At 40.2% G+C, this 26,684-nt stretch overlaps 1 protein-coding gene across 3 annotated transcripts in view; it reads left to right on the plus strand.

Moving 5' to 3' along the window:
* The window catches only part of RORB (RAR related orphan receptor B), a 392,263-nt gene that overhangs the window by 288,664 nt on the left and 76,915 nt on the right, over positions 1–26,684 (plus strand). The window contains exon 1 of one of the 3 annotated variants that reach the window (XM_060610055.3): positions 25,516–25,654. The exons of the other annotated variants lie outside the window; for them this stretch is intronic. Within the exon in view, the coding sequence (XP_060466038.1) occupies positions 25,615–25,654 (40 nt within the window). The 5' untranslated portion in view covers positions 25,516–25,614. Of the gene's footprint in view, positions 1–25,515; positions 25,655–26,684 lie in introns of those variants that run through there. 3 annotated transcript variants of the gene reach the window in all.

Below are 26,684 nucleotides of genomic sequence, written 5' to 3' on the forward strand. Positions count from 1 at the left end.
CTCTCGCTCAAACATTTATTTATTTTTGAGACAGAGAGAGACAGAGCATGAACGGGGGAGGGGCAGAGAGAGGGAGACACAGAATCCGAAACAGGCTCCAGGCTCCGAGCTGTCAGCATAGAGCCCGACACGGGGCTTGAACTCACAGACCGTGAGATCATGACCTGAGCCGAAGTCGGCCGCTCAACCAACTGAGCCACCCAGGCGCCCCATCGCTCAAACATTTAAAAAAAAAAAAAAAAAAAAAAAGAGTCCCCATGGGTCAGTGACAAGAGCCCAGGACTGGACTGGATTCAAAACCTGACTGTGTCACCGACGTGCTGTGGGACTCTGGGCAAGTCACTTTGGAAGCCTCAGTTTTCTCATTCTTTAAATGGTGTCAAGACGTAGCTCACAGGACATGTGTGAGAATTAAAAGTCATTTATTGTCTGGAATGCATCTAGTGAAGGACCCTAACTCAATAAATATCCATTATCCTTTCCGCACTTTCCTTCCTTATCCCCACATCCACGACACTAAATTTAAAAGGAAAAGAAAAAACCATAGGATGAGAGCATCATAGGGGCTCCTCACACACCTTCCTGCCGCTCCCATTCTGTCCTCTCTCAAGGACCTATTAAGCTGGCCCTGTCTGCACTCCATCCCAAACTGCAAGCCTCCGGTCTTCCTCAGAGAAGCATTTTCAAACCCAGACGCTAGGTTGGGTCTCTAGTTACGCACATCTTCTTCTTTTTTAAGTTTATTTGTTTATTTATCCATTTATTTGGAGAGAGAGAAAGAGGGAGAGCGTGCATGGGAGAGAGGCAGAGAGAGAGGGAGAGAGTGAATCCCAAGCAGGCTGTCCCAATTGCCGTCTGTCAGCCCAGAACCTGACTCGGGGCTTGATCTCATGAACCGTGAGATCATCACCTGAGCCAAAATCAAGTCGGATGCTTAACTGACTGAGCTACCCAGGTGCCCCACACCTTATTCTTTTTGTTGCAGTTTGCACACTTGCTATTAATTCATTCTATAGCATTAAATATGAACCAGGATCAACTTCAATCATGATGATTGGCTCTCTGTGGCAGCTAAGAACATGGACTTTGGTGTCAGGCTGGCTAGATTCTACTTCCACCTCCTCCACTTGCTACCTGTATGACCTTGGGCAAGTCGCTTAATATCTGTGCCTCGGTTTCCTTACCTGTAACACAAAGATAACAACAGTACCCGTTTCAAGGAGATAATAGAGAGAGCATTTAAAATCCTGCCTGGCCCATAGCAAGGTCCAAGTCGTAGTAGCAATGATAATGGTAGAAGTAGTAGCACTCGTTACTGATTCTAGGACTAAGCACACTAAGCACACTGAGTAGCAGCACCCCTTGCTGGAGAGAAAGGCACATCTCTTTTGGTTACCACTATCCTCAGTGCCTAGGTTTGCATCTGGCTCATAGTAGGCATTCAGATATGCTTGCTGACAGACTGATTGCTTTTGCATCAATTGTGAGTCCTTGTAAAATGTAACATAAATTATTTATCAGTCCTATAGTAACAGTATTTGCTAATAGACTGGGTTATACCCTAAGAGTTGTTGTGCTGTGGTCTATACTCTGATCTCAGCCAGACCTTAGTTCAAGTTATGATTCTACGCTTACATATTGTGTCACTTTGGGAAATTTACTTACCCTCCACAGTCTTCTATTTCCTCGCCAGTAAATGGGGATTTTCATTAGGATTAAATAAGATAATACTTATGAGATGTTATGCATGGTGCCTGGGGGGCTCGATCCGTTGAGCATCCAACTCTTGATTTCGTCCCAGGTCACGATCCTAGGGTCAGGGGATTGAGCCCCAAGTCAGGCTCTGCCCTGAGCATGGAGCCTGCTTGATTTTCTCTCTCTCTCTCTCTCTCTCTCTCTCTCTCTCTCTCTGCTTCTGCCCCTCTCCTCTGCATATGCTCTCTCCCTCTCTCTCTAAAATAAAATAAAATTAAATAAAAAGAAATAAAATGTTATGCATACTGACCTACACACTGTAAGGCTCTTTCCATGATTGGCTGTCAATCTAAGTAAGACCTCTGACCCGTCCAGCTTTGTATCCTGTCCTTCACAAGGAATGCCAAAGGGTACTTTGTTGCATGTTAGGAGTTATTTGTATTTTCACTTTGGAAAGCTTCCTAATCTGAGCAATTTGGTGATTTTAAAGGAAATTTCAGAGGCCACTGCATGGCAGTGGAAAGGGGAATGGTGAAGACATCTTCCACCAAATACTAGAAAGCCCTGAAATTTCTAACCAAACTGAGATCTTATAAGATAGACTTTAATGTAGACTGAGCTTCTAAAATTCAGCTAACTTTCTATTGCCCTTACAAAAAGTCACCCCAATGTTGAATTGGGACCATGATAGTCTGCATGTAAATGAATGGCCTTCCATGACGGGAGTCGATGTCTATTCAGCAGGTAAAACATCCCATCTTCTCATTAATTCTCTTTTTAAGATGAAATCCCTTAGCTTTAAAAATGTTTTAGGAGAACACAAAAGTTAAACACACCCTAGTTACAAAAAGAAAAAGAAAACTTAAGATTTATAGCAAACAAACATAGACGAAACAAAGCCATAAACATTCTAATTGAAGGTGGAAAGCTGATACTAAGTGGACATAGATCATAAAGTCCTGGTGACTGGTCTGATTATTCATTTAACTGCTCTAGAGTGATATGGTTGAGATAATAAATAGGTGCTTTCAGGGAATTTGAAATTGTTTTTCACATAAAGCATGTTTTTCTCAAGGCTGGATTTACCTAAATTCACTGACAGCTGGAAGCCAAATGTATTCCCATTAAATTGTTTATATCACAGGGATTCCAGTAGATAAACTACATTTCATTTATTAATGTACAACAAATAGAAGGGACCCTAACTCCTACGTTTAACCAGATATGTTTCTCATCATTTCTAATGCCTAGAATGTCATTGAGAAGTTTGTGTGTGTGTGTGTGTGTGTGTGTGTGTGTGTGTGTGTGTTTGTGATGTGAGACGACGGTTGATTATTTGTATGTGCTGGCAATGTATCATTATTTAGGGTTGGTTTCTGTTTGGTTTAGCAAAATGGGGAGTGGACTTCTATGTACAGTGGCTCAGATATTGATAGTCAGGAAACTGACCATCGCCACCCATATTCACTTTGCCAGGAGCCCTCAATCTCCTGCTTCCTGCTTTTTTTTCTGGAAAATAACAGGTGGGAGTGCAGAACATCAGGAATAACAAGACAGGAGTTGGCTTTTTGGTAGAGAAAATGCAATACTCGGAGTAGAAGGATTTATTAGAAATGCAGACTTTCAAGTCCGTCCTGGGACCTACTGGACCAAGATCTGCATTTTTAGAGTATTTCTGTGTTCCTTAAGGCTGAGGAAACATTGCCCTGGGAGGTCCCTTAGACTGCTGACCAGCTCCAACCCCCAGGTTTTTTGGAATATCCCCATGACATTGCTGTATAGTTTGTAGAAGTAAGGAGAGTGAGATACAGCCAAGGGTGTCAAGAAAATGATATTCTTGTATCACTCACTGCTGGGCAAATTTTCTAGGAATAGGTGATTTAGGGGCCAGTGGAAGTGTAGATGTGAAGGACGTCAAGGGGGAAAGCAGATACTGCCTGTGTGTAATCTGAGAAGCCAGACTCAGGCTGGGTAGTGATGATCAGTAACGTGTCTCAAAACCTACAATGGATGCCAGGAGACACTGTGAGCCTATCAAGGATGTTCCAAAAGCCACGATTCAGGGGTGAAGGGAGTTAGGGAACTGGAGAATCTCGTTGGTGACAGGCCCGTGAAGACCTTGCTGAACCTTAGGAAGGTCTTGCTTCTGTACTACTGCTTGTAGAGCGGGTGGTCTACACTGTTTCTTGAGCCGGTGACAGTCACAGCAGCTTTCTACCTGCGGTGGTTTTTAAGGGTCCGCCCAGATCCTGATAGTGTCCAAGTGTCACCCTTCATCCATCGATAGCTCAACCCGCAGATACACATCAGAAATTTAGTTTCATTCAATTTGACATATTTATTGACTGTTTGTGTCAGGCACCGTACTCATGACTCAACTTTTTTTTAATTAAAAAAAAATTCGAATAACCAAAATAGGCAACAAAGCTAATTACTGAAGCTCATGTAGCTGATTCTTCCATGTAGAATCAGGACGGGCCTAATTCTGAGTCTATTTTTATTCATCTGTTTTATTCTACTTTATACACAATTCCAGCAAGCTCGGTTATCTGGTTTCCAAGGCCTCCCTAGAAGGAGCGAATTGGAATGGATGGAAAGAAAGGGACAGGACAGTTAATGCTGTTGCCCCAGGAAAACGGACTATTCAGTCAGAAGGGCAATAGATTGTCCATAAATAAAGAGACAGAGATCTGCAAACAGAAGACAGAAGAGCTCAGACAGCACAGCCATCTGAAACCATTTTGGTGTCGATACCAACATTTCTATACCTCACAAGATCCAGGCCACAATGTGTTACATCAGTGAAATGGATCCTTAAAAGGGAGCCGAACCTTCCCAAAACGTTAAATCACGTTCAGAATACTAGTTTAAAGAAAGATAAAACTTATGCAACCTATTTTAGAAAGCTCTCCACGAGAAGAGGCTCCAGGAGAAAAATCTCGATGCTTGAAAGAGCAACCACAGCACTTGAGGGGAATTTGCAAAGGCTCAAAGCTATATCGCTCGGGATATATGAGGCTTTAGTATGTTTTTAAAGGGATAAAGGTTACTTGGCATAACATCAACACACTGAAATTAGGAACATCCTCTCTATTGGACCCTAATTTATTCTGTATACTATAGTATACCTTTGGAATGAATGAAGCTTTTGTGCCAGATGTACATTTATGAACATCGCATAGCATTTGCCCGTGATATATCTGAGGACTCAGAGATGTCAACATGCCCTTCCCATATTTCAACGCCCGCTTCCAGGTTCTTAAGGAACATTTCAATTAAACTTCAAACAAAAGAACCCTGACTCTTACTTGCCTGCTTCTTAGGGGATATGCAGAAATAAGGCTGAGTATAAAGTATCACGGAAATTGTGTGTACAATTTGTACATAACATGTATGTTGATATAGTATATTTAATTCAAATATATATTTTATATTACATTATCACACACACATATATGTGTGAGAGAGAGAAATGGGAATATGCCAGGAAAAAGTTCATAACAAATACACTCTAAACTCTTTAACAGTGGTTTTTCTCTGGGAAATAGGATTACTTGCATCTACTTTCTTCTTTAGATCTCTGCATTCTATGAAGTTTTTGCAAAGAACACACACACACACACACACACACACACACAAACATATATATATATATGTATATAATACTAGAATACTAGTATAATACTATGTATTTTATATATACTATATAAATATATATATTTATATATACTATATAAATATATATACTTATATGTAAAATAGTATACTATTTTACATATATATGTAAATATATATGTATTTACGTATATATATGTAAATAGTATAAAATAATATACTATTTTACATATAAGTATATATAGTATACTACTTTATATATACTATATAAAATACTATATTTATATATAAAATACTATATATTTATATATATAAATACTATATATTTATATATATATAAAATACTACATATTTATATATATATAAAATACTAGTGTTTCCATTTGGAAGGAAAGGAAGAAAGAAACAGAGTGAAAGAAGGAGAAAGGAAGAAAGTAAAGCAAGAAAAAAGGAATGAAGAAAAGCAGGAAGGGAGAAAGGGAAAGGATTGGAAGAGTGAGCAGGTGGGCTCTCTGATCCAAATGCCACTGAGCCTGTCAGCTTCCCTTCATCCTTCTCCATTCTGGGATTTCCTGCCCTTTTTATTGTATGCGGCTTCCCTATCACCGCCACGGATCATTCTACAAATCCAGTCCCCGAGAATATTCCTTTTTGGTGGATGGTAAAAACCAGCCTGAAGTCGCAAAGCCAGATTTGGGTACAGCCAAAGATCGGGATCCTCTTTCAGTTGGGTCTCTCTCAGCCACTTAAGGCTCTCTGTGACTCTTTTCTTTTTGACCCATGTGCAGCCAGGTCATCTTCCTATTCAGGAACACATCTATGAACCAAAAAAAAAAAAATCCTTGGCTCAAAATGATGTTCACCCTGTCATGGGTTGGTACAAATTAGGACAGGCTGGAGAAAGAGAAGACTTTGGGTACAGGTAGCCTCTTGCTGGTACAATCATTGCTCCACCGGCTAAGCAGGGCATAACTCAGCTAAAGAGGTACTTTATTTTTTCTCTCCTAAACATGCCCGTTCTTCGTGTGCTGTTTAAGACTAAACAGTATAAAACGGGATTGACATTATGTAATTACATGCCTTTTACACTGTGCTAACTTAATTTGCTTTTCATTCTCAGGTATTTAAGAGATCATTATTTTCCCATCAGACTTCCCTGTCTGCCAATTATGGTGTGTCAGAGGGATGAGGTAGACCATTGTTCGGGAAGGTTTCAGGTAGACGTATCGAGAACAACAGCTTTGTGTCACTTTCCTTTGGTCAACGACAAAATTATTTTGCCAGTTTATTAGTTTATGTGGTACCTTCTGTGCATTATATGTTGTTGTTGTTTTTGGTTCTACTTACAAATAAAAATGGCACAGCCGTCATAAAAGTTCTAGCATTTACAACTAGGTACAAGCTGAGTCTCTGGTCTCTGGGAAGAGTAGGCAGATGGGAGATTCAGGAACTGGAGTTGTTTTGAGGGCACCTTACCCTCATGGCTGCACCCGCGTTACAAAGCATGCTGTGACGGGGCCCAGTGGTGCCACCAGCTACGCTGTCCCTCTGTTTTGCCAGGTACAGTTCATCAGAAACCACATCCTAGTTCCATACAGCCTACGTCAGTCACATGATCAAATATGGCTCACATCCAGAGAAACATGGGAGTTAAGTTGGTTGAAGGAAGATGTGATGATCCGAACAAAAAATCCAAGCCACTTGTCTTCCTGTCCACTGTCATTTTTAGTAATAAGAGTCCTGGCACTGAGGTTTTTCCATCTAGTACCTGGAGACACAGCCATTTTCTTTTTCTCTCTGTCACTGTGGAAAATGCTTATACTTTGGAAGCCCAAGGAAACCACAGTAATTGCTCCAGAACTGTGGAAGGGGAAAGGGTCCAGGAGAAAGGTAGGGACATTTGTCAGCTCCAGAAAGCATTTTCTAGAAAAGAGAATGAACAAATAATAAAAAAAAAGGTCACCATAAGCACAGCCAGATTGCCTGTACCATTAAAAAATTAATAGACTGTCCACTGTGATAACTCAAGAGCCAAAGAAAGAGAACAGCTTGTGCAATCATTAATTACAAAATATCATTATTGTGTCATAGCCTCCTTGTCAGAACTTGTAGTTCTACTTCTGACCTGGAAAAATAAGTCCCTAAGTCTTGAGCAAGCAGTGGGCTACAGGTTGTTTTGATTCCAGTAATCCTGGGTTTAGAACACACACCGGTTCAGTGAATCCACTTCATCTCTGTTCTAAAAGAGTAACCCTGGAGAAGGCAGGGCTGTTGCCTATCAGATTCCACCTCTGAGTTAACCCTTAACTCACTGCAGGTTTGGACCAATGACCCTGCACAGTCACTAAACCCCACGCCTGTAAGAGAGGCTCATTCGATAACCGCTAGCCAAACTCAGCTACCTAAATTTAGATTTAAGGTCATCAAAATTAAATAGAATTTAAAACCTAGTTCCTTACTGCACTAGCCCTGTTTCACGTGGCCAGTGGCCATGCGGCTGGTGCGTGTGATATCGGGCAGCGCAGAAAGTTCTATTGGACAGCACTGCAAATTGGAGGCTCTTGTTCTCTTGGCATCCCTCACCCCAAGAAAAGCCTTTAGACCTATCGTGGTAGTTTTCAAACTGGAGCATGAATCAGAATCACCTGGTGGGCAGGCTAAACTATAGATTGCTGGGTCCCACCCCCAGAATTTCTGTCACAGGAGGTCTAGGAGAGGTCCCTCAGATTTGCATTTCTGCCAAGTTCTCAGGTGATGCAGATGCTGCTGTTCACTAGACCACACTTTGAGAACCACGCTCTCTATGAAGTAGGAGTGATACCAGCATAAGTACGGGGCTACGAATATCAGGCCTCGATTCTGTAACTGAAAGGAAGTATTACCTAAAGCTGGACTGTTCAAGACAGCGGCCGCTGGCCACACGTATCTAGTGAGCACTAGAAACATGCCCCTAAAAGTTAAAACTATTTAACTTTTATTTAATATAATTATAATTATATATAATCATAATTTAAATATTAAAGCAGTGTAAAATATTTTTTCACTTATTTCAGCTATATTCTTTTGGCAGAACTATATTTAACTTAAACCGTTGAAAAATTTAACATCCAGGTTGAGATGGGTGTGTAAAATGCATATCAAATTTTGAAGATCTTGTATGGAAAAAGAAGGTAAAATATCTCATTAATAATGTGTGTATTGATTACATGCTGAAATGATAATATTCGGTACGTATTAGGTTAAATAAAACGTATTGGAATTAGTTTTAACTGTTTCTTGTTACTTTTTAATGTGGCTGCTAGAAAAGTTCTAAATTATGTATATTGTTTGCGTTACATTTCTATTGGACTGTACTGATCTAGAATTTAACTTCACTCTCTTGGACTGTCAATTTACCAGCAATTATTTGGGGCCCCAGGTTGGAGGAGAGGAGTGGTATAATGATCTCCAAAAGGCCCTGTAACACTCTAAAAGTCTGTAATTCCTACAAGATGAACTGCCAGGAGATAATCTCTTTCCACTGCTTTTCTTCCAAACATTGTGCAAACCTGCCAAAGATTTCCCTTTCAAAGCCTTGACAGCTCACTGTCTATCTGCACTTCAGAGAAAGATGATTGAATCTCCTTAAGCCACAGAGGTCTACATGACAGGCCCACATTACCAATAACACATGCTTTTCTAACTGGGCTGCAATTCCTAAATACGTATCTTCGTAGCTAACTTAGAATGGGTTTGTTTCTACTGTGTATAGCAAAACACTGGGCTCCCAACTCCAAAAAGTCTTTCCATCAGACACAAAAATCCCAGGAATTGAAAGGCTAGCTAGTATTCAATGACCACCAAGGTCAAAATTATGGAATTTGCTTCTACCACACACACATGAAATGTTTTTTAATGAAATCAATATGCCATGTTCATAGCAGCATTATTCACAATAATCAAAAGGCGGAAGTAACCCAAACAGCCACCTATAGATAAATGGATAAACAAAGTGTGTTATATGCATATAATAGAATATTATTCAGGCTTTAACAGGAAGGAAATTCTGACCATACACAGATCTTGAAGACATCATGTTAAGTGAACTATGTTGGTCATAAAAGAACAAAGGGTGTTTGATTCCACTTAGATAAGGAACCTAGAAGTAATCAGATTTATAGACAGAAAGAGTGGTGGTTTCCAGAGACTAGATGGAGGGAGGCATGGGGAGTTAGTGTACAGAGTTTCAGTCTGGGAAAACGAAAGAGTTCTGGAGATGAATGCAGACGATGAATCCATAACAGGGTGAATGTACTTAAAACATGTCTGTTATGTAATTTCTTCCACAATTAAAGGAAAAAGCTAAAACAACCTACTAAACTTATGAATGTTGTCACCTCTTTTCCTCCCCTGCCCCCAAAGATTGCAAAATCCTAGAGAATTGTTAATAATAATGGCAAAACTGACAATAATATTCATTCTGTAATTTCAGAGAACTTTAGCGTTTATAGAACTTTTATTCTTTCACTTGAAATAATAAATCATCGCCAGTGTGTTGTAAGTACTATAGCTACATTGAGAATTAAGGTTCAATGACATGTCCAGGGTCATAAGGGTGAGTTGTGGCAGGGCCGGGACTCTGTCTTCTAGCTACACCATATCTGACTTTCTTCTGGGGTCCTAATGGCTGCCCCGTGATCATCTCTGAGCCAGACCATGCCAAGCAAACGTCAAACATCCCAGAAATCCAAGCTATTTCAGAAACTACTGGTATGGAACTTCCCCAGACCAACTGAAGACAAGGACCAGCCGTAGACAAATTGTGAAGGGGTTGAATTTTTTCTTTCACAGATTTCTAATTTCCCCTCTTATCCTGCCATCTCCTGGCTGGCCTCATGTCATCTCCCAAGATAGCCAAACTTTGCCACTGCTTCATAAAGACTACTTTTCAATGATGACACTTGGGGAAGCTCTAGGCATATCCCTTGCCCCTTCTCCATTAAAGCTTATCCATCCCATGTATCCTTCACTTAGAGCTTTGCTGAGCTCCTGAGCCCCAATTAGTTCACATTCAGAAGAGCAGGGGCCCTTAGAGGTGGTTTCATTCTTAAAAGTAATTTCTTAGAGGGACGCCTGGGTGGCTCAGTCGGTTCAGCATCTGACTCTTGATTTTGGCTCAAGTAGTGATCTCACAGTTCATGGGCTCGAGCCCAGGATCAGGCTCTGCACTGGCAGCATCAAGCCTGCTTGGGATTCTCTCTCTGTCCCTCTCTCTCTGTCCTTCCCCCACTTGCTCGTGCTCCCTCTCAAAACAAATAAATTTTTAAAAAAGGAATTCCTTAGAGAGAGGAATATCTTCAACAAAGGAGTAACTGATCAAATGGGAAATTTCAGACACAGAGCAGGCCAGAAATGAGATATTTTCAGATTTTGGTGGTGTCCTTAATCAAATTATGGAAACTATCTGTAGGTGAAGGTTGTATTCATAATTAAGCTAAACCTCTCTAGTCACCACTGAGATGCTTTGGCCATCTTCCCTAGGATGCAGAAACCTTCACAAAGTCCCTCATGAGGGCACTTCGTGTCCCTGAGATCACTAATGGGCCACCCAGACTGTCACTCATAGTCACCATTTCATCTGAACAGCAGATGGTCCCAAACCTGTCATTTGGTGCAACATGAACTGAACCAACTCAAAGGTCTCCTGTTGGCTTTGGTATACTTTTCTGACTGAGATAGACTCAGATATTAAGGTAGTAAGAGATTCCAAAGATGAATTCCAGGACTAGAAACAGCAATAAATTAAAATCTTTGTTGAAGTACAATCCTATTTTATCAATCCTAATGTTTATCTTCTGCATTGTCCATCCAACAAAGAACTAAAATAGTGCAGATCTTACCAAAACCAAAAGAAACCTAAAGACTATTTCTACCTAGGGTTGACTTGACCAAATTTCTTTTTAAAATTATAATTTTCTTAGACTAATAGCTTTTGGTAATTTGCATTCCTCAGATACAAATTATACAAGAACCACAATTTTATGTTAAATGGTAGATAGAAGTGAATCTCGGGTAAATATGTTATCATATTATAACCTTGAGATATCAAGAGGCCATTTTTCACCTATTCCATTAGCAGTTTTGAAATAATTAATAATAATAATAATAATGTCAGAAAGAGTATATTTAGACAGGCATGCTCATAACATGCTCAGTGTTCAAGGAAACTTTAAAATAATTATGCCCTTTTTCTTAGCTGTTCCTTTTATGGGAATCTAAGAAAATAAAACAGAAATGTGCATTTTACTGTAGGGAAAAAAGTCTTAGAAACAACTTAGATACCACTTATGACAAAATTGAATGAATTAAGGCAACCCATTTAAAGAAGTACTACATAGCTCCTAAAATTAATGTTTATTTGAAACTATTTTCACAATTGTTTGGTTTTTATTTTAAGTTTTAATTGAATTTAATTCTGCATAGGGAATATTCAAATAATATACACACAGTATTTTAATAGTTGAAAAGATAGTCCATAAATGCCCCCCCTCGAGACAAACAGTCTCTTATTTATCATGTCAGAGTTATTTTATGCACATACAAGTTCTAACACATGTGAATAAAATATTTATTTTCCCTTGAGGACACTCATATTAAATTTGTGAAAAGAAATTATTACTCTAAGTATCTCAATTCTTACTATAAAGCTTCCTATGAGATTTCCAAAATGTTCATTGCAGAAAGACTTAATACTGTGTGACATTGCTAGAAATCCTATTTGCCCACCTGTCTATAGGGACCTGTAATCAAGAGCAAAATAAGGAGTTGGAGTCATGCAGGCAGGGCACTTTCACTCCAAACTCTCAGCAACCTGTTATGGTTCGGTGGGTGAATGGGAGTGGATGAGTTTTCCTTTCTGTAAGCCTAGACTATAGCTACTAGAAGACTATACTTCTAGTATAAATGTGCAGAATAAGCAACATAACCCCCCCCCCCCAATCTTGGCACAAGCTATAGTGATAAGGAAGAACCACATTCTCCCCTTAGAAGCAAGACAGGACCTTGAACTTAGCTTAGCTCATGGCATAAGCTAGCCACCCAGCACCAACTCTTCCTGCTCTACATCACGCTGACCAGGGGTCCAGCTACATCAGTACAGTGCATCTAACTCCTGGCTGGCCTTTCGTCAAAGCCACCACCCTCACTGTACTTGCAGGAAACTGGAAACCTTAGAGAGCAACCCTACCCACTGTTCCTCCGGGCAGAATAAAATGTCTTCCACTGTGGCTTTTTTGCTGAAACTTTGAGCTTTTTCCTCAGATTAAAATCTTAAGATGTGAAGCACCTGGGTGGCTCAGTTAGTGAAGTGTCCAACTCTTGATTTCGGCTCAGGTCATGATCTCATAGTTCATGGGTTTGAGCCCCGCATCTGGCTCCGTGCTGATAGTGCAAAGCTTGCTTGGGATTCTCTCTCTCTCTGCCCCTCCCCTTCTCTCTCTCTCTCTCTCTCTCTCTCTCTCTCAATAAATAAATAAATAAATGAAACATTAAAAGAATTAATAAAATAAAATCTTAAGATGTGGGGCATCTGGGTGGCTCAGTTGGTTGAGCAATCAACTCTTGATCTTGGCTCAGGTCATGATCCCAGGGTCATGGAATCAAGCCCTGTGTCGGGCTCCACACTGAGCATGGAGCCTCCTTAGGATTCTCAGTCTCTCTCTCTCTCTCTCTCTCTCTGCCCCTCCCCAACAAGCACACCAGCACACAGGCACGTGTACACACTATCTAAAACAAAAGTAAAATCAAATCAAATCTTAAGATGTAAATGAAATTTGTTATATAAACTGTTGGTTAAATTCCTGAACCCGGCACCTAATAAGCACTCAAGAATTTTCAAATGGATGAATTTTGTATTGTTTCAAAGAATATTTTTTAAAGATGTGTGCATGATGTCTTTTGGCACTGTGTATTAGGTTATATAAAAACAGTGCAGGCGGAAGTTCTGGGGGCAAGGAAAGAAGTTGTGCTTGAGGAAGACGTGTTGCAGCATTTGGCTCTAACGATGACAGGATGTACAATGTGACCACAAGTGTGGGTCCGCCCTTCGCAGCTGACCTTGTTAACGGGCTCTTGTGTCCCTGAACTGTTTCGTCTCTAGCCATCTTTGCACAGGGGTTAAAAATGGCTGACCCCAGAATGACATAGCTCCATTTTTGTCTGAAGAACTCCAGTGTCTGGGCAACAATTCCTCTCCCCATATCTGTTATTTAATACCTTTCCTTCTGCTTTGCCAAGAAATTATTCACTATGTAAATTGGTTTCATTTATAAATGGTGAACATTTTCAAATTCTAAAATGCACATAGAAATGTACATAAAAATGTGCCATATAAAGTATTGTTATTTATGATAACTATTATTGCCGTTATAATTAGTGTAAGAATGATAGTGTTTATAATGTTCTCCCAAAATAACAAGCAACGTGGTAGCTGCATAACTAGAGAGTGTAAATGAGCACTGGCCTAGGCAATTAGTATGCATTTGATAAGAATTTATTGCTGAATTAATCATTAGGTGTAATTTTTCCTGTCATGGAATTAAAGGGAGTAAGAACTAGCTTGGGAGGTGAGGTCCCATCTGGGGGAGGAATGCGTGGTCAGTGGGACAGCTCTTCTTGATATACGATATGCCAAGTCATAGGAGTTTCGAGTAGTCAACCCCCAAACATATACGTCCCCCATGGGATAGGCATTTTTCATGCTTAGTAATGACCACCATATGCTGACCTCTTTCTGTGTGCCACGTATGGACCAGTTACCCTGCACCAGGATATCATTTTATTCTTCCAATAACCCTTTGAGGTAGGAGTTATCACACCAATTTGTTAGATGGGAACACCAAGAGACAGCGAGGTTGATCATCTTGACTAATCATGCATCTCTTGAGTGGACTAGAACATGAGCACAGGTCCGGAGCCCATGCTGCAAACTAGTGTCTCTCAAAGTGTGATCCTCGAGTCACTGGGAGGGCCATGAATTCCTCAAGGCCAATCTCTAATTAAATATTACAAGCCCTTTTTATTTCCAGTTCTTAAAATAGGCAAATGACAGTTCCTCCGGTTCATTTTTACATTAGACTAGTAACTTACTTGGTGGATTACAAGTTTTTATCATGTTGATTAACTGAAATTAACGTGTAATTGAGTAGCTTGTAGATGGCTCCAATTTATTATTCTGTGAGAAACTCAGATTAACATATGACATTGTAAAGTTGCTACTTTACATATGTAAACCCACAGACAATTGGAAATCCTTTAGAAAGTGGGAGAGGGTGGCATAGGAGAACCGAGGTGTTGGCCTGGTCTAAGTGTGCTCCAACTTTACCATTATGCTAACATGGAAAGGGAGAGGGGAGAGTCAGTCCATTTGGGCTGCTATAACAAAGTATCATGACTTACTGGCTTAGAAACAACAGAAATTTGTTTCTCCCAGTGCTGGAAGCTGAAAATCTGGGACCAAGGTCAGATTCTGGTGAGGGCCCTCTTCTGAGTTGTAGACTTCTCATATCCTCACATGCTGGCTTGCTCTCTGCCCTCTTCTTATAAGGACACTAATCCTATTCACGAAGTTTCCACCCTCACAACCTCATTACCTCCTAAAGGCTGCACCTCCTAATACTATCATATTTGAGGTTAAGGTTTCAATATATGAATTTTGGGGAGACACAAACGTTCAGTCCATTGCAAAGAGTTCATTCCATTACATGTGGACAGAACAGAGTATGCTGGCATTATTTTCCTATACATGGAATGTGAGCTTAAGCCTAAAATGTTATTTTGTTGTTCACATATCCATATAATTTATATAGGATAAGATCCTTCAAAAAAAAAAAAAAATCCCCATTGTTATTTTCAGAATAAATGATCTAGAATCTCAAATAAGGCAGGACGATGCATCCGGTACTGATTAGCTCTGTCTTAAGTCTCACATTGATTTGTTTTTTGAGTAAATGTTTGAATTCTTTCCTGTTTTAAGGTATCCTAACGATTTTATCTTTTCATACCCTAAGCTACATAAACTCTTCAGTGAGGCCATTTAGTCTTTTTTCAGAAAATCAGAATAAGCACTTTTCTGAAACATACCTAAGGCAGTTCCTTCTCCAACACATCACCCATCAACTGCCTTTAGCAAACAAAAGATAATTTTCAGATTCCAAGCATTCACTATTCTTGGACCCATTAGCTGTAAGGGCAGGGGCAAATTGGGTTATTCACTCTATGAGGGTTTCTGTCACAGAGTCAAAGATATGTATTGTCCTTTATTTATTGAAATGTTCCTGCAGCATTCATGCCCTACTCATCTGAAAGATTCTTTAGCCGATGGGATACAGTTTTTAATTTTCAGCCATAAAACAATAATTCAGTGTTTCTTCCTGCAGATCAGCCAGTTATTTTTTGTTACTAAATGTAATGGTGTTAACTAGCAATTATTTCTACTTGGTGATTTTATCTCAGCCGCCCCCCCAAAAAAATTGCCTAAATAGGGTAAGAAAAGAAGTCTTTAAGTCTTTGATATGACATTTATCACTAAAAATTCCCCAGGCTTTGTTGACCTCCAAAACAGCAATATTTTGATAATGCTTTTCAAGCAGTTTGAAAAGAACTTTAATTTACCACTTAATAGTGCTTAAGACAGCGACTTGAACACCTAATAAGTATTAAGGACAACAAACAAAATATAAAAAAAATGTCAGGGCAGTGTTACTACATTGGCTAAATTGTATCCCCCCCCCCCCCCCACACACACACATTATTTTACCCTTTGTTGTGGCAAAATAGAGTAAGCCTCCCAATTGTATGCAGTAACCCTTTAATGCTAGGAAGCAAAGGGAGAGATGAACTTAAGCATGCGTTGTTCTTTGTTCCCCTTTCTTTCTTCAGGGGGACTAGAGTTTAAATCTTTCTTTGAGTTCTGAAGTAACATCCCCCATGAAGTGTAGTAAAGGTACTTAATGATACTAAGTAAAAACAGTAGTGACAAAAATGCCACCCCCGCTTCACATCATGATTAAAATGTAGAAAGAGAAGATAAAGTCACAATTCGTGTCTCATCCAGACACACAGATTTATAGTAGGTAATCATATTTCATGAGGGCTAGGAGGATCCCAGGTCAACTTTAGAACGAAAAACTTACAGCACTATGGGTTAGTAAAACTTTCTATGGGCCAGCAGTGTCTGCAAGAGAAACATTTTGTGGAATTTTAACCTCAGCAGTGGTGACGTGTTCCATTTTTCACAGTGTGGGCACGCTATCCACCATGGCAAGCACTAATCTGCACCCAGCAAGGAAATAACCCAGTGTCGGTCTGCTCCTTAAAAATAAAGAGGGAAAGGCTTGTGTAATATGCAACTTGTGCTTCTTTGCTGGAATCATCTAGGTCTGCTGAAACCCCCAGAGCTGGTAACAGGCCTTCAGGACTCACTCAAATAGAAGGAACAAGCGATGCTTCATACTTAACAGTAAAAACAAATCTGTCTTCATTGTGGTGCTTCTAAATATCACTCACCTTTGAGAACAAGTCTGTATACCTTGCGTATATGATTTAGAGCATGGGCAACACAGAAATGGATTCACCATTATTAAATGTGGACTACAAGCCACTGTCCTCAGATTTTAGCAGTCATTAAAATCAGTCAGCGGGCTTCTTAAAACACAGAGTGGTATAATGTTCACTCCTGGAGTTTCTGGACCACACCTCAGTAGATCCTGGGTGGTCCAAAGAATGTGCACTCTAACAAGTACAGAGGAATGGGAGGCAATACTGGGGCTACTCCTCTGTGGATCGCATTTTGAGACCACCACTGTAAGGTTCTATTTCTTAGCCCCACTGCGACCCGGTCTCTTTCCCAGCCACTTGAGGGTACTCACGGTACTTCCCAGAGTTCTGACAATGCATAAGATAATGCAGCTGAAGCTCTTTAACACAGTGCCTACAACACACTAAGTTCTCAGTCTCTGCTAGCTGAGACCCTTTAGTTCTATAGGCCCTGGAGGGGGATTCTGCACATGAAAACAGTGAATGGCTTCATATATTTGCCTTTAAAACAAACAAACAAAAATATTTTAAGTCATCTCTGCACCCAATGTGGTGCTCGAACTCACGACACTGAGATCAAGAGTTGCATACTCCACCAACTGAGCCAGCCAGGCGCCCCATATACTTACTTGCCTTTGATCAGTCCTCTGGATTTCCTGCTTTGAACTTTAGATCAGAGTGAATTCCTGCTTTCACTTTTGAGTTACAGAGGAAAGATTTTGTTCTTCAAGGATGCTAAATCTACATTTAGTTTACCGACATGTGATTTGTTTGTGTTTTACATACTCCATTTGTTTCTTATTCTGTTCAGTAAAAATATTCACGATGTTGGTTGGCCATGACATGTGTAAGAGGTCCCAGGAGGAGTGAAGGAAAACAACCGTACACAGTTCTATCTTGCAAGGTACTTTAGGGACAGATTCCTTTCTCCTAATGCAAACGTGGACTGCACACAGAGATAATGCCACCATTCTTGGACTCTGCATTTTTAAGTGAATTTGCTGTATCTGGTTGAAAAGTTGTCTCTTGGCTAATATGTTCCTTAGAAGATACAAGATGAGAAACTCAACTCCTTTGCTGATTTTGGAGCAAAACTGAGTTGGCTTAGCCCTAATAAACGTACCTGAATTCTGGATTCAGGATTGCCTGGTTCTCATGTAAATGTAAATTAGGGTATGTTGTTGGTGACTTTATACAGAAAGAAAAAAAAGTAGAATCTAAGCCATAGCAATAAGTGACAGAGCCTAGATACATAGGGTGAAAAATCACTGATGTTTATAATGTTATTTTTCCTGATTACCGCAATGAAAGAAGACCAGGCTCTTAAGAAGTAAGAATGGTTTTGCTAGAAAATTCTGAGCTGGTATGGATGAAGCCCACGCAAGAATATCCAATATCCTGCATTAGCAGGTCCGAGGTACAGCAGTTTGTAGCCCTGTGTCCTGGGTTAAGCCCTCAAAGCTCATCTGGTATGGAACCTGGTCTGGATCACCCAGCTGAAGAACCAAGCGGCACTCGGAGATCTTGGAAGGCAGGAGGTTTATTTTACACAGGCGGGCTCAGAGATCACTCTCCAGAGGTCTGAGCACTGAGCATAAGCAGAGGGAACAATTTATAGTCTGTTACTTCCACATCCCGCATTAGCAGTAAGCACGGCAAGAAGGGTGGAAAGAAGAACGCACAAGGGGAGCCTTTGGTTGGGGACTGGAATTTCCCTATCAGTCCTGTCAGCCATCTTATAACAGATTTTTCTCTATCACATCCACTGATGCAAGTCCAGCAACATGCAAAATTACTACTGTCTCTCATGGCACCAGGTAATGTTAGTCTCCATCATATACAGGCTTGCGGAGGAGCTTATCTGAAGTCAACTTCCAAGTTAAGATACCTTGGAAGACCTTCTAATGGTATCAATCTTTTTGCATCTTTTTAAGAATGGTGTCTCCTCCACTCGGGAGAATGACTTTCAGACTGGAAGGAGGCACAAGAGTCGTTAAGGCAGAGTTGAAGTTTACCAGTGAATAGAGGGTTGTGAGGGCGAAGTTTGCTACTTTAAGGACAAGTCTCCAGATGAATGCTATATTGGAGATTGCAGATTGTTTCTTCTTTCGTGGTAATCTTTGAGATTCCTGGCAAACTAAAATCTTCCCGAAGATTAGAAATAACTAAAATGCCCCACATTCAGAAACAGGCAGAGAAAGATGAATTACATATAGGCAAGTATTTATACCATATGTGTATACAGATATGGATATGTGTTATGTCTATACATATATATGCATATATACACATATGCACTAAAGACCCTCAATAGCAAAACCTTAGAACAAATTACTAACTAGAGCCATAGGACCAGGGAGGTAAAGTTGTATCACCAGCACTCATCTTGAGACACCAGAAATTAAGTTATGGCAAACTAACCCCAAACACTTTTTTTCTTTTAATGTATATTTTTGAGAGAGAGAGCGAGAGAGACAGAGCGTGAGTCGGGGAGGGGCAGAGAGAGAGGGAGACACAGAATCTAAAGCAGGCTCCAGGCTCTGAGCTGTCAGCACAGAGCCCTGTGCGGGGCTCGAACTTGTGAACAGTGAGATCGTGACCTGAGCCGAAGTCTGACACTCAACAGACTGAGCCACCCAGGCACCCCCTGCCAAGCACTTTTTGATAGAGCTTTTATAACTTTATAATACGATAAGACCAACAGAACAACAGAGGCATCGTATTTTCATTTCAGCAAGGCTTGTGGGCATACTACATGTGGGCTTTAGGAAATCATCACTGATTGATCAGCAGGAGAATGCAATAGTGAAACCGGATGTCTTGCAAAGTGCTGAACCTCCCATCATTGACCGTAACCAAACAGATGCTACATAAGAACCAGGGAAATCTCTTGGCCCTCCTGCAAAGTACAGTTACATACTTGGAATGCATAAGGGAAGCTATTTAACTCAGTTATCAAATATCGGATGCATTCAACAATCATGGATTTGCTAAATGAACAAATACCAAATTTAAGAAGTTAGGTCTCCGCCATTTCCAATGTTCAGGTCTCAACTCCTAAATGGCTTGGATTTAAGCCATTTATCAAAAATATCAATATCAAAAATATTAAAAGCAAAACAATGGAAATAATAAAAAGATCAGTGGTTGCTTGGGGAAGCGACAGGGGAAGGTGAATAGGCAGAACACACAAGATTTTTGGACAGTGAAATTATATGCTATTAGAACAGTATGCTATTATAGATATAAGTCATTGTACATTTGTCCAAACCTATAGAATGTACAACACCAAGAGTGAACCCTAATGTAAATTATGGACTTTGGGTGATTATGATGTGTCATTGTAAGCTCATCCTTGTTAAAAAAAAAAAATGTACCTTTCTGGTGAGGGATGTTGATAATGGGGGAGGTTATGCGCATTGGTGAGCAGTAGGTGTGTGGAAAATCTTTCTTTAAAATTTACTGTAAGCCTAATACTGATCTAAAAAATAAAATCTTTTATAAAATATTCAGCATTTTTTATGCAAATAAAAAATTACTTGGGGCGCCTCGGTGGCTCAGTTGGTTAAGCGTCCAACTTTGGCTCAGGTCATGATCTCATGGTTTGTGAATTCGAGCCCCACATCTGTGCTGACAGCTCAGAGCCTGGAGCCTGCTTTCTCAAGGCAGTGTCTCCCTCTCTCTCTACCCCTGCCCCACTCATGCTCTGTCTTTCTCTCTCTCTCTCTCTCTCAAAAGTAAATAAACATTAAAAAAAATTTTTTTAATGAGTAGTTCCAAAAGGATAGAAACCACCCCGCTCGGATTCTGATATGCTTTCACTCTTCTCTCTGTCTTCTACACCAGCTGCAGACCCCAGGACGTATATGAGTATTTAGTCATTCTGATTCATTACGCAGGGAATAAATTGATGAATGGATACACAACTTGCATGTAAAGACTTTAGGAAAAGAGTTATCCCGGTATTTTGGAATCAAAATAAGACTATCGAGATATATATATATATATATATATATATATATATATATGCTATATATACATATATAACACATACATATGCTATATATACATATATAACATAACATCTACACACACATATGCATAAATGATAGCTGACATTTACTAAATATGTACTATCTTAGTCTATTCAAGCTATGATAGCAAAATACTATAGACTGGGTGGCTCATAAACAGCGAATTTCTCCCAGCTCTAGAGGCTGGAAGTCTGAGATCAGGATGCTGGCGTGGTTGGGTCTGGTGAGAGCTCTCATTCAGGCTGCAGACTGCTGACTTCTCATTGTCTCCTCACAATGTGAAAAGAGAGCAAGAGAGCTCTCCAGAGACCTTTTAGAAAGGCACTAATCCCATTCATGCGGGCTCTACCTCATGACCTCATGAGTGGGGACCTTCCCAAAGTCCCCACTTCTTAATACCATCACATTGGGAGTCAGGATCTCAGCATCAGAGTTTGAGGGGACATAAACATTCAGTCTGTAACGTCTACCATGCTCTAGATGCTGTTCTCAGGGCTTTAGATGCATTTTCTCTTTTATCTTTCGAACGCACAACACAACTCTATGAGGGGAGTATTATTACCTCCATTTCAGAAGAAGGGAAACTGAGGCACAAAGGAGTTGTAGCTTGCTCTAATCATACAGCTGTTACATAGTAAAGCCTGGATTTGTATCCAGACACGGAAACTCTGGAACCAGAGTTGTCACTATTTCATCCCCCCAGGGGATGCTTGGCAATACTTGGATGTCGCTTTGGTTGTCACAACCGAGGAATGATACTGGCATCTAGAGGACAGACAGATAGAGGCCAGAGATAAATACAATTCACAGAAAAGCTGCCCAGAAAAAAAGAATTGTCCAGCCTAAAAATGTCAGTAACGGCAAGGTGGGGAACCCTGGTCTAGAACCTACATTTTAGCATTTCCCTGTACTTCTCTACCATAGAATTAGGGTGAAATCATGGAAATAATGAATATGACATCTGACTTTCCTCATGATTCATTCTTACCTGCATTTAATCTCACACCTCTTTTAATATTGATTTTAATATATAACAACAGTATATTACATTGTATATCAGAATCATCTTGTCATCCTCTGTGAAATTAAAATAAAAATGCCTGGCCTCACTTTCAGAAATTCTTACTGAATTAATCTGCAGTGAGTCTCTTGGGAATCAGATATATTTTCTTAAGGTCTCCAAGTGATTTTAACGTGCAGCTAAGTTTTAAGACATTTGTAAAAGCAGAGAGCGGAGGTTTTTAAAGTACAAACTACTTTCTATTCTCCACTGAGGTAATATCAGAGTAACGGCTCAGAGGAACTGAGTTCTTATTTTGTGCTTAGGACTGTGCTGAGTACTTCACAGGAATTAGCTCACTTTAAATTCTTCAACACTTCCATCAGGTAGGTGTTCTAATGGCCATTTTACAAATGATAGAACTGAGGTGTCAGGAGATTAAAGAACTTGTCCAAACCACACGACCAGAATGTGACAGAGCTGTGAATTAACTCCAGCTTTTCCTGATTGAAAAACCCATGCTGTAAACCAGTGGCTCTGTGCTTCAGAACCACCTGGAGGGTTGTGAAAGTACCTGGACACCCCTGTCGCGCCCCCCAAGAGTTTCTGATTCCGTAGGTCTGGACTGGGTCCAAGAATTCGCATTTCTAACAAATTCCCAGGGGCTGCTACTGACCCTGCTGGTCTGGGGACCTGTACTTTGAGAACCCCAACGCCAAAGAGGAAGTGTTTCCTATGAAATCAAGCTACTGCATTCTCTTTTTGTAATGTTTATTTGTTTACTTCTGGGAGAGAGAGAGAGAAAGTGCGTGCATGCGCGTGGGGGAGGGGCAGAGAGAGAGGGAGACAAAGAATCCCAATCCAACAGCACAGAACCGGACACGGGGCTCAATACTACAAACCATGAGATTATGACCTGAGCCAAAACCAAGAGTCAGAGGCTCAACCGACTGAGCCACCCAGGCGCCCCAAGCCATTTCTCTGTTATGACATTTCTTTTGTTTAAGAAGCTTCTTCTCTCATGTTCCTCCCTGAATTTGGGGAATTGTTGTTTGTTTGTCTGTCTGTTTGTTTGTTTTTTAAGAGCTTTTCTGTCCCTCTAGCTTAATGATTTGTGATACCAGAGACAGTCTAAGTACCACGCTGGTGTGAGAAGTATATAAGAGCCTCTGCCTACAGCAGAGTGGGGTCGAGGGAGAGTCATCCAGGAGGAGAGGTCAACTAATGATAATACTTCTAACCAGAGAAAAAGCAATCCACCAACAGGACAGAGGAAAGACCTAAGCCAGTGAGACAACAGTTCAAAGAGGCAATTACATGATTCACAAAGGGGAGGAAGGAGAGTCATAGATGAAGGGAAAAGAGGAAATCAAGAGAGGTTATTTTTTCCAACCTTGTTCCTACACTAAGAACCAATTACAAATTAAGATTAAATAAAGAACACAAAGAGGCAAAAAAATTTTTTCTTAACCTTCTCTTATTTCCACTAAGGAGCAGCGAGCCAGTAAGCCCCAAAGATCCAATAGCCAGAAAAGTGAAACTTGAGGTAAAGGAAATGGTGGGAGCAGAGAGGCAGTGAGACTTGTGTATGATCCCCCAGTGATGCAGTCAATCAGTAGGCATATACTCACCCACTGATGGGCTCCATACATTTATTGAATCCCTACGCTAGACACTGGGAAACACAGAGAGTGCTTATCCCTAAGGAGCTTATAGTCAAGGTTAAACGTAAGCATCTGAGAAGGATTAATGAAGAATACCAGGACCAATGAGTGGTAGATACATAGGGTCCCGGGGTAATCATGGTGGTTGGAGTGGTCAGTGATCTTGTAGGTAGGTGTTGTGATCTTATTTTAGAGATATGCAAACGGAAGCACAGAAAACGTTAAATAACCTACCCAAGAATTTAAAACCAGATGTCCTAATTCAAAGTCCAAGGTTTTCCCAAAACGTATCTAATCATTGCCAATACATGAGCGCTTACTACAATAGCTCCCCAGGCTCCTCAGAAGATTCTGACTCAGTGGCTGGTGGGCGTCAGGAATCTGTACATGTGACATGCGTCTGTGGTGATTCTGAGAATCATTCCAGGGGTCTTTAGACCTGGCTGCCCATTAGAATCACTTTGGAATTGTTCAAAAACTCCAGATGGCCACACGAAACAAATCAATGGAAGAAGGTAAGAGAGAAATCCCTGGACATCAATATTTTTAAATTCTCCAGATTATTCCAATGGGCATCCAAAGCTGAGAACCACTGGGCTCAGCTCCACCATGCTGACAATAATACCGAGTGGGTTTGCACAGCCTCCTCTGACCACCTCACCATTCCTTGCCTTACTTCCCTTTGAAAAGCAGTTTCGGGGCACCTGGGTGGCTCAGTTGGCTAAGCGTCTGACTCTTGATTTTGGCTCAGGTTATGATCTTACGGTTTGTGAGACAGCGCCCCACATCGGGGTCTACACGGACAGTGTAGAACCTGCTTGGGATTCTCTCTCTCCCCCTCTCTCCCTCTGCCCCTCCCTGGCTCTCTCTCATGCTCTCTCTCTCAAATAAATAAACTTTAAAAAAAAAAGGAAAGCAGTTTCTACTGCAGGCCAGGAAAAAACAGAGATGTTTAAGAGAAGAGAGGAATAGTAGGGAAGATCAAGAAACCATTTGTGACAAATGATTAGTGAAAAGAAAATAAGAACTGTCCCAGATGGTAGGAAAGAAAAAGGTGAAGAGAAAGGTTTGAGATTCATCACTCAATCAATCTGGTAACTCTAAGCAAAGGTTAAATAACGCTGCTGCTCAGTAGCATTTTGCTCTCACATAAAGATCATGCTCTTTTCTATGGAAGTTAACGCAATTTTTACATAGTAATGTATTTATCCTTCCTGGTGACAAGGGTTGAGGGTCAAGAAATTTCTGTCTAGGTAACTTTGTCATTCTTATTTTACAAGTGGGAGCACTGGGGCATGCTGGGAGAATGAAGTCACTTTAGACCTCAGGGTTGAGGTTGGTGACCCACCTAGTGTTAAGTCCTCAGACCGGGTTCCCAGGCTCTGTTGCCACAGACATGCGGTAAGGCATGCGTGTTTTCTTTCTAATATGCTCTTCTAAAATCTCGTGCTGTATTCATTGCTCCATAGACAACTATGATCCAGCATTTAGAAGAACAGGACCACGGTAATACCTTCATACCATCCTTCATCCCTGGACCTCAACAGAGGGTCTAGAATCATTGGAGCAAAGTAATTCTGAAGGAAAATTGCATTATACTTTTATAGTCACAGAGACGACCCTTGTTTACATGGCACATGCCTATTGGATCTGTTTCCAAAGGGATGAGAACAAAGAAGAATTTAAGTGCAGAATAAATATATATAAATAATATATTTCCATACAATTCCGGGGGGCAGCTGGATAATGTTTTTAAACCGCTGACTGTGATTTAGCAAATGCTGCATTCTTTTGTGAATAAGTGCTATCAAAAGAAAAAGCCAATATCCTCCCTCCTGCCTTCCTTGCCTGGGCAGCCCTTCACCCTTACTTAATGAAATGGAACAGTTGATGCCTTTAACTCCCTCTTTCATTTAATCTCATTAATGCAGTCTGTTGGGATTCTAGTTGTGGAGTAACACTGGGGCAGCCGTCAGACCTCCAGGGAAAAGTGCAATATTTCTCAGTTAGACTTTTAATTGCTAACGTCAAAATGTGTGAGAACGAGCTCAAAACTAAAGCTGACGCCACTGGTGAGTTTTCCGTTTTCTTCTCTCTTCTGACGCTTAGCTGTATGAACTATCCTTCAGGTAAAACAGTAAGCGTTTGTAAGCTCTCAGCAAAATAAATTGAGGTCTAGGTGTGGGAACAATAAAATATTTTCTGACTTGCAAATGTATATAATAAATAAGCCACTCAGGCTTTATTTTACACTGGAGAACATATTTGTAAGTATCATCATACCCTGTAGTGAATTACCAAATGCATGAGTTTTGAGAATGAATTCAGATAGTCACCAGCCACCTTACACGAGCTTGAGGTTAACTCTATGAACATCCTTGTCACAATTTTGTAGCTCTGATTTTAGTCATTGGCATTATCATTATTATGATCATTTCACTTTTCTGACTTGTTAAATATTCAGTTCATAAATATATTATACCACACAGTTCCTCCTATGTAAAAGATCTAGTTTCAAAAAAGAAAGAAACAAAGAAAGAAAGAAAGAAACAAAGAAAGAAAGAAAGAACGAAAGAAAGAAAAGAAAAAAGAAAAGAGAAAAGAAAAGAAAAGAAAAGAAAAAATCTATTTGGTTGAATGATTATTAACAATCAGATGAATCCTATTTGAGTTTTTCCGCTAAATTTTTTACAAATTAGTACCTAGTTCCCTAAACGCACATTATCTCATAACATAGAAAGGTTTTGAGCCTTTGTTCTAAAAATATTTCAGGGCAATATGACGTATGATTTTTTGCCATTTTTTGGCTAGTACTAAATAGCAATGAACAACAGTTGAAAATATTAAAATGTAAATTAACATAATTGTTAGGTTCAAATAATACAAAACTAACGATTATTCAAAAAAAGTTACTAATCAAACTAAAACTCCCCCAAATGTTTATAAACTCGGAATTACATCTTTGCACAATGCTTCGAGCCTCCCGTTGCTTGTAATTTTAGACAAGAATGGATATTATTTCCATGCAATTATTCGCTGATTTCACAAAGTATGTATTTGACGACTGTATCAGTGAAATAAGCCATTAACAGCAGATTGCAG

The sequence above is a fragment of the Panthera onca genome, chromosome D4 (assembly GCF_046562875.1).
Source record: "Panthera onca isolate mPanOnc1 chromosome D4, mPanOnc1 haplotype 2, whole genome shotgun sequence".
Taxonomy (NCBI): Eukaryota; Metazoa; Chordata; class Mammalia; order Carnivora; family Felidae; genus Panthera; species Panthera onca.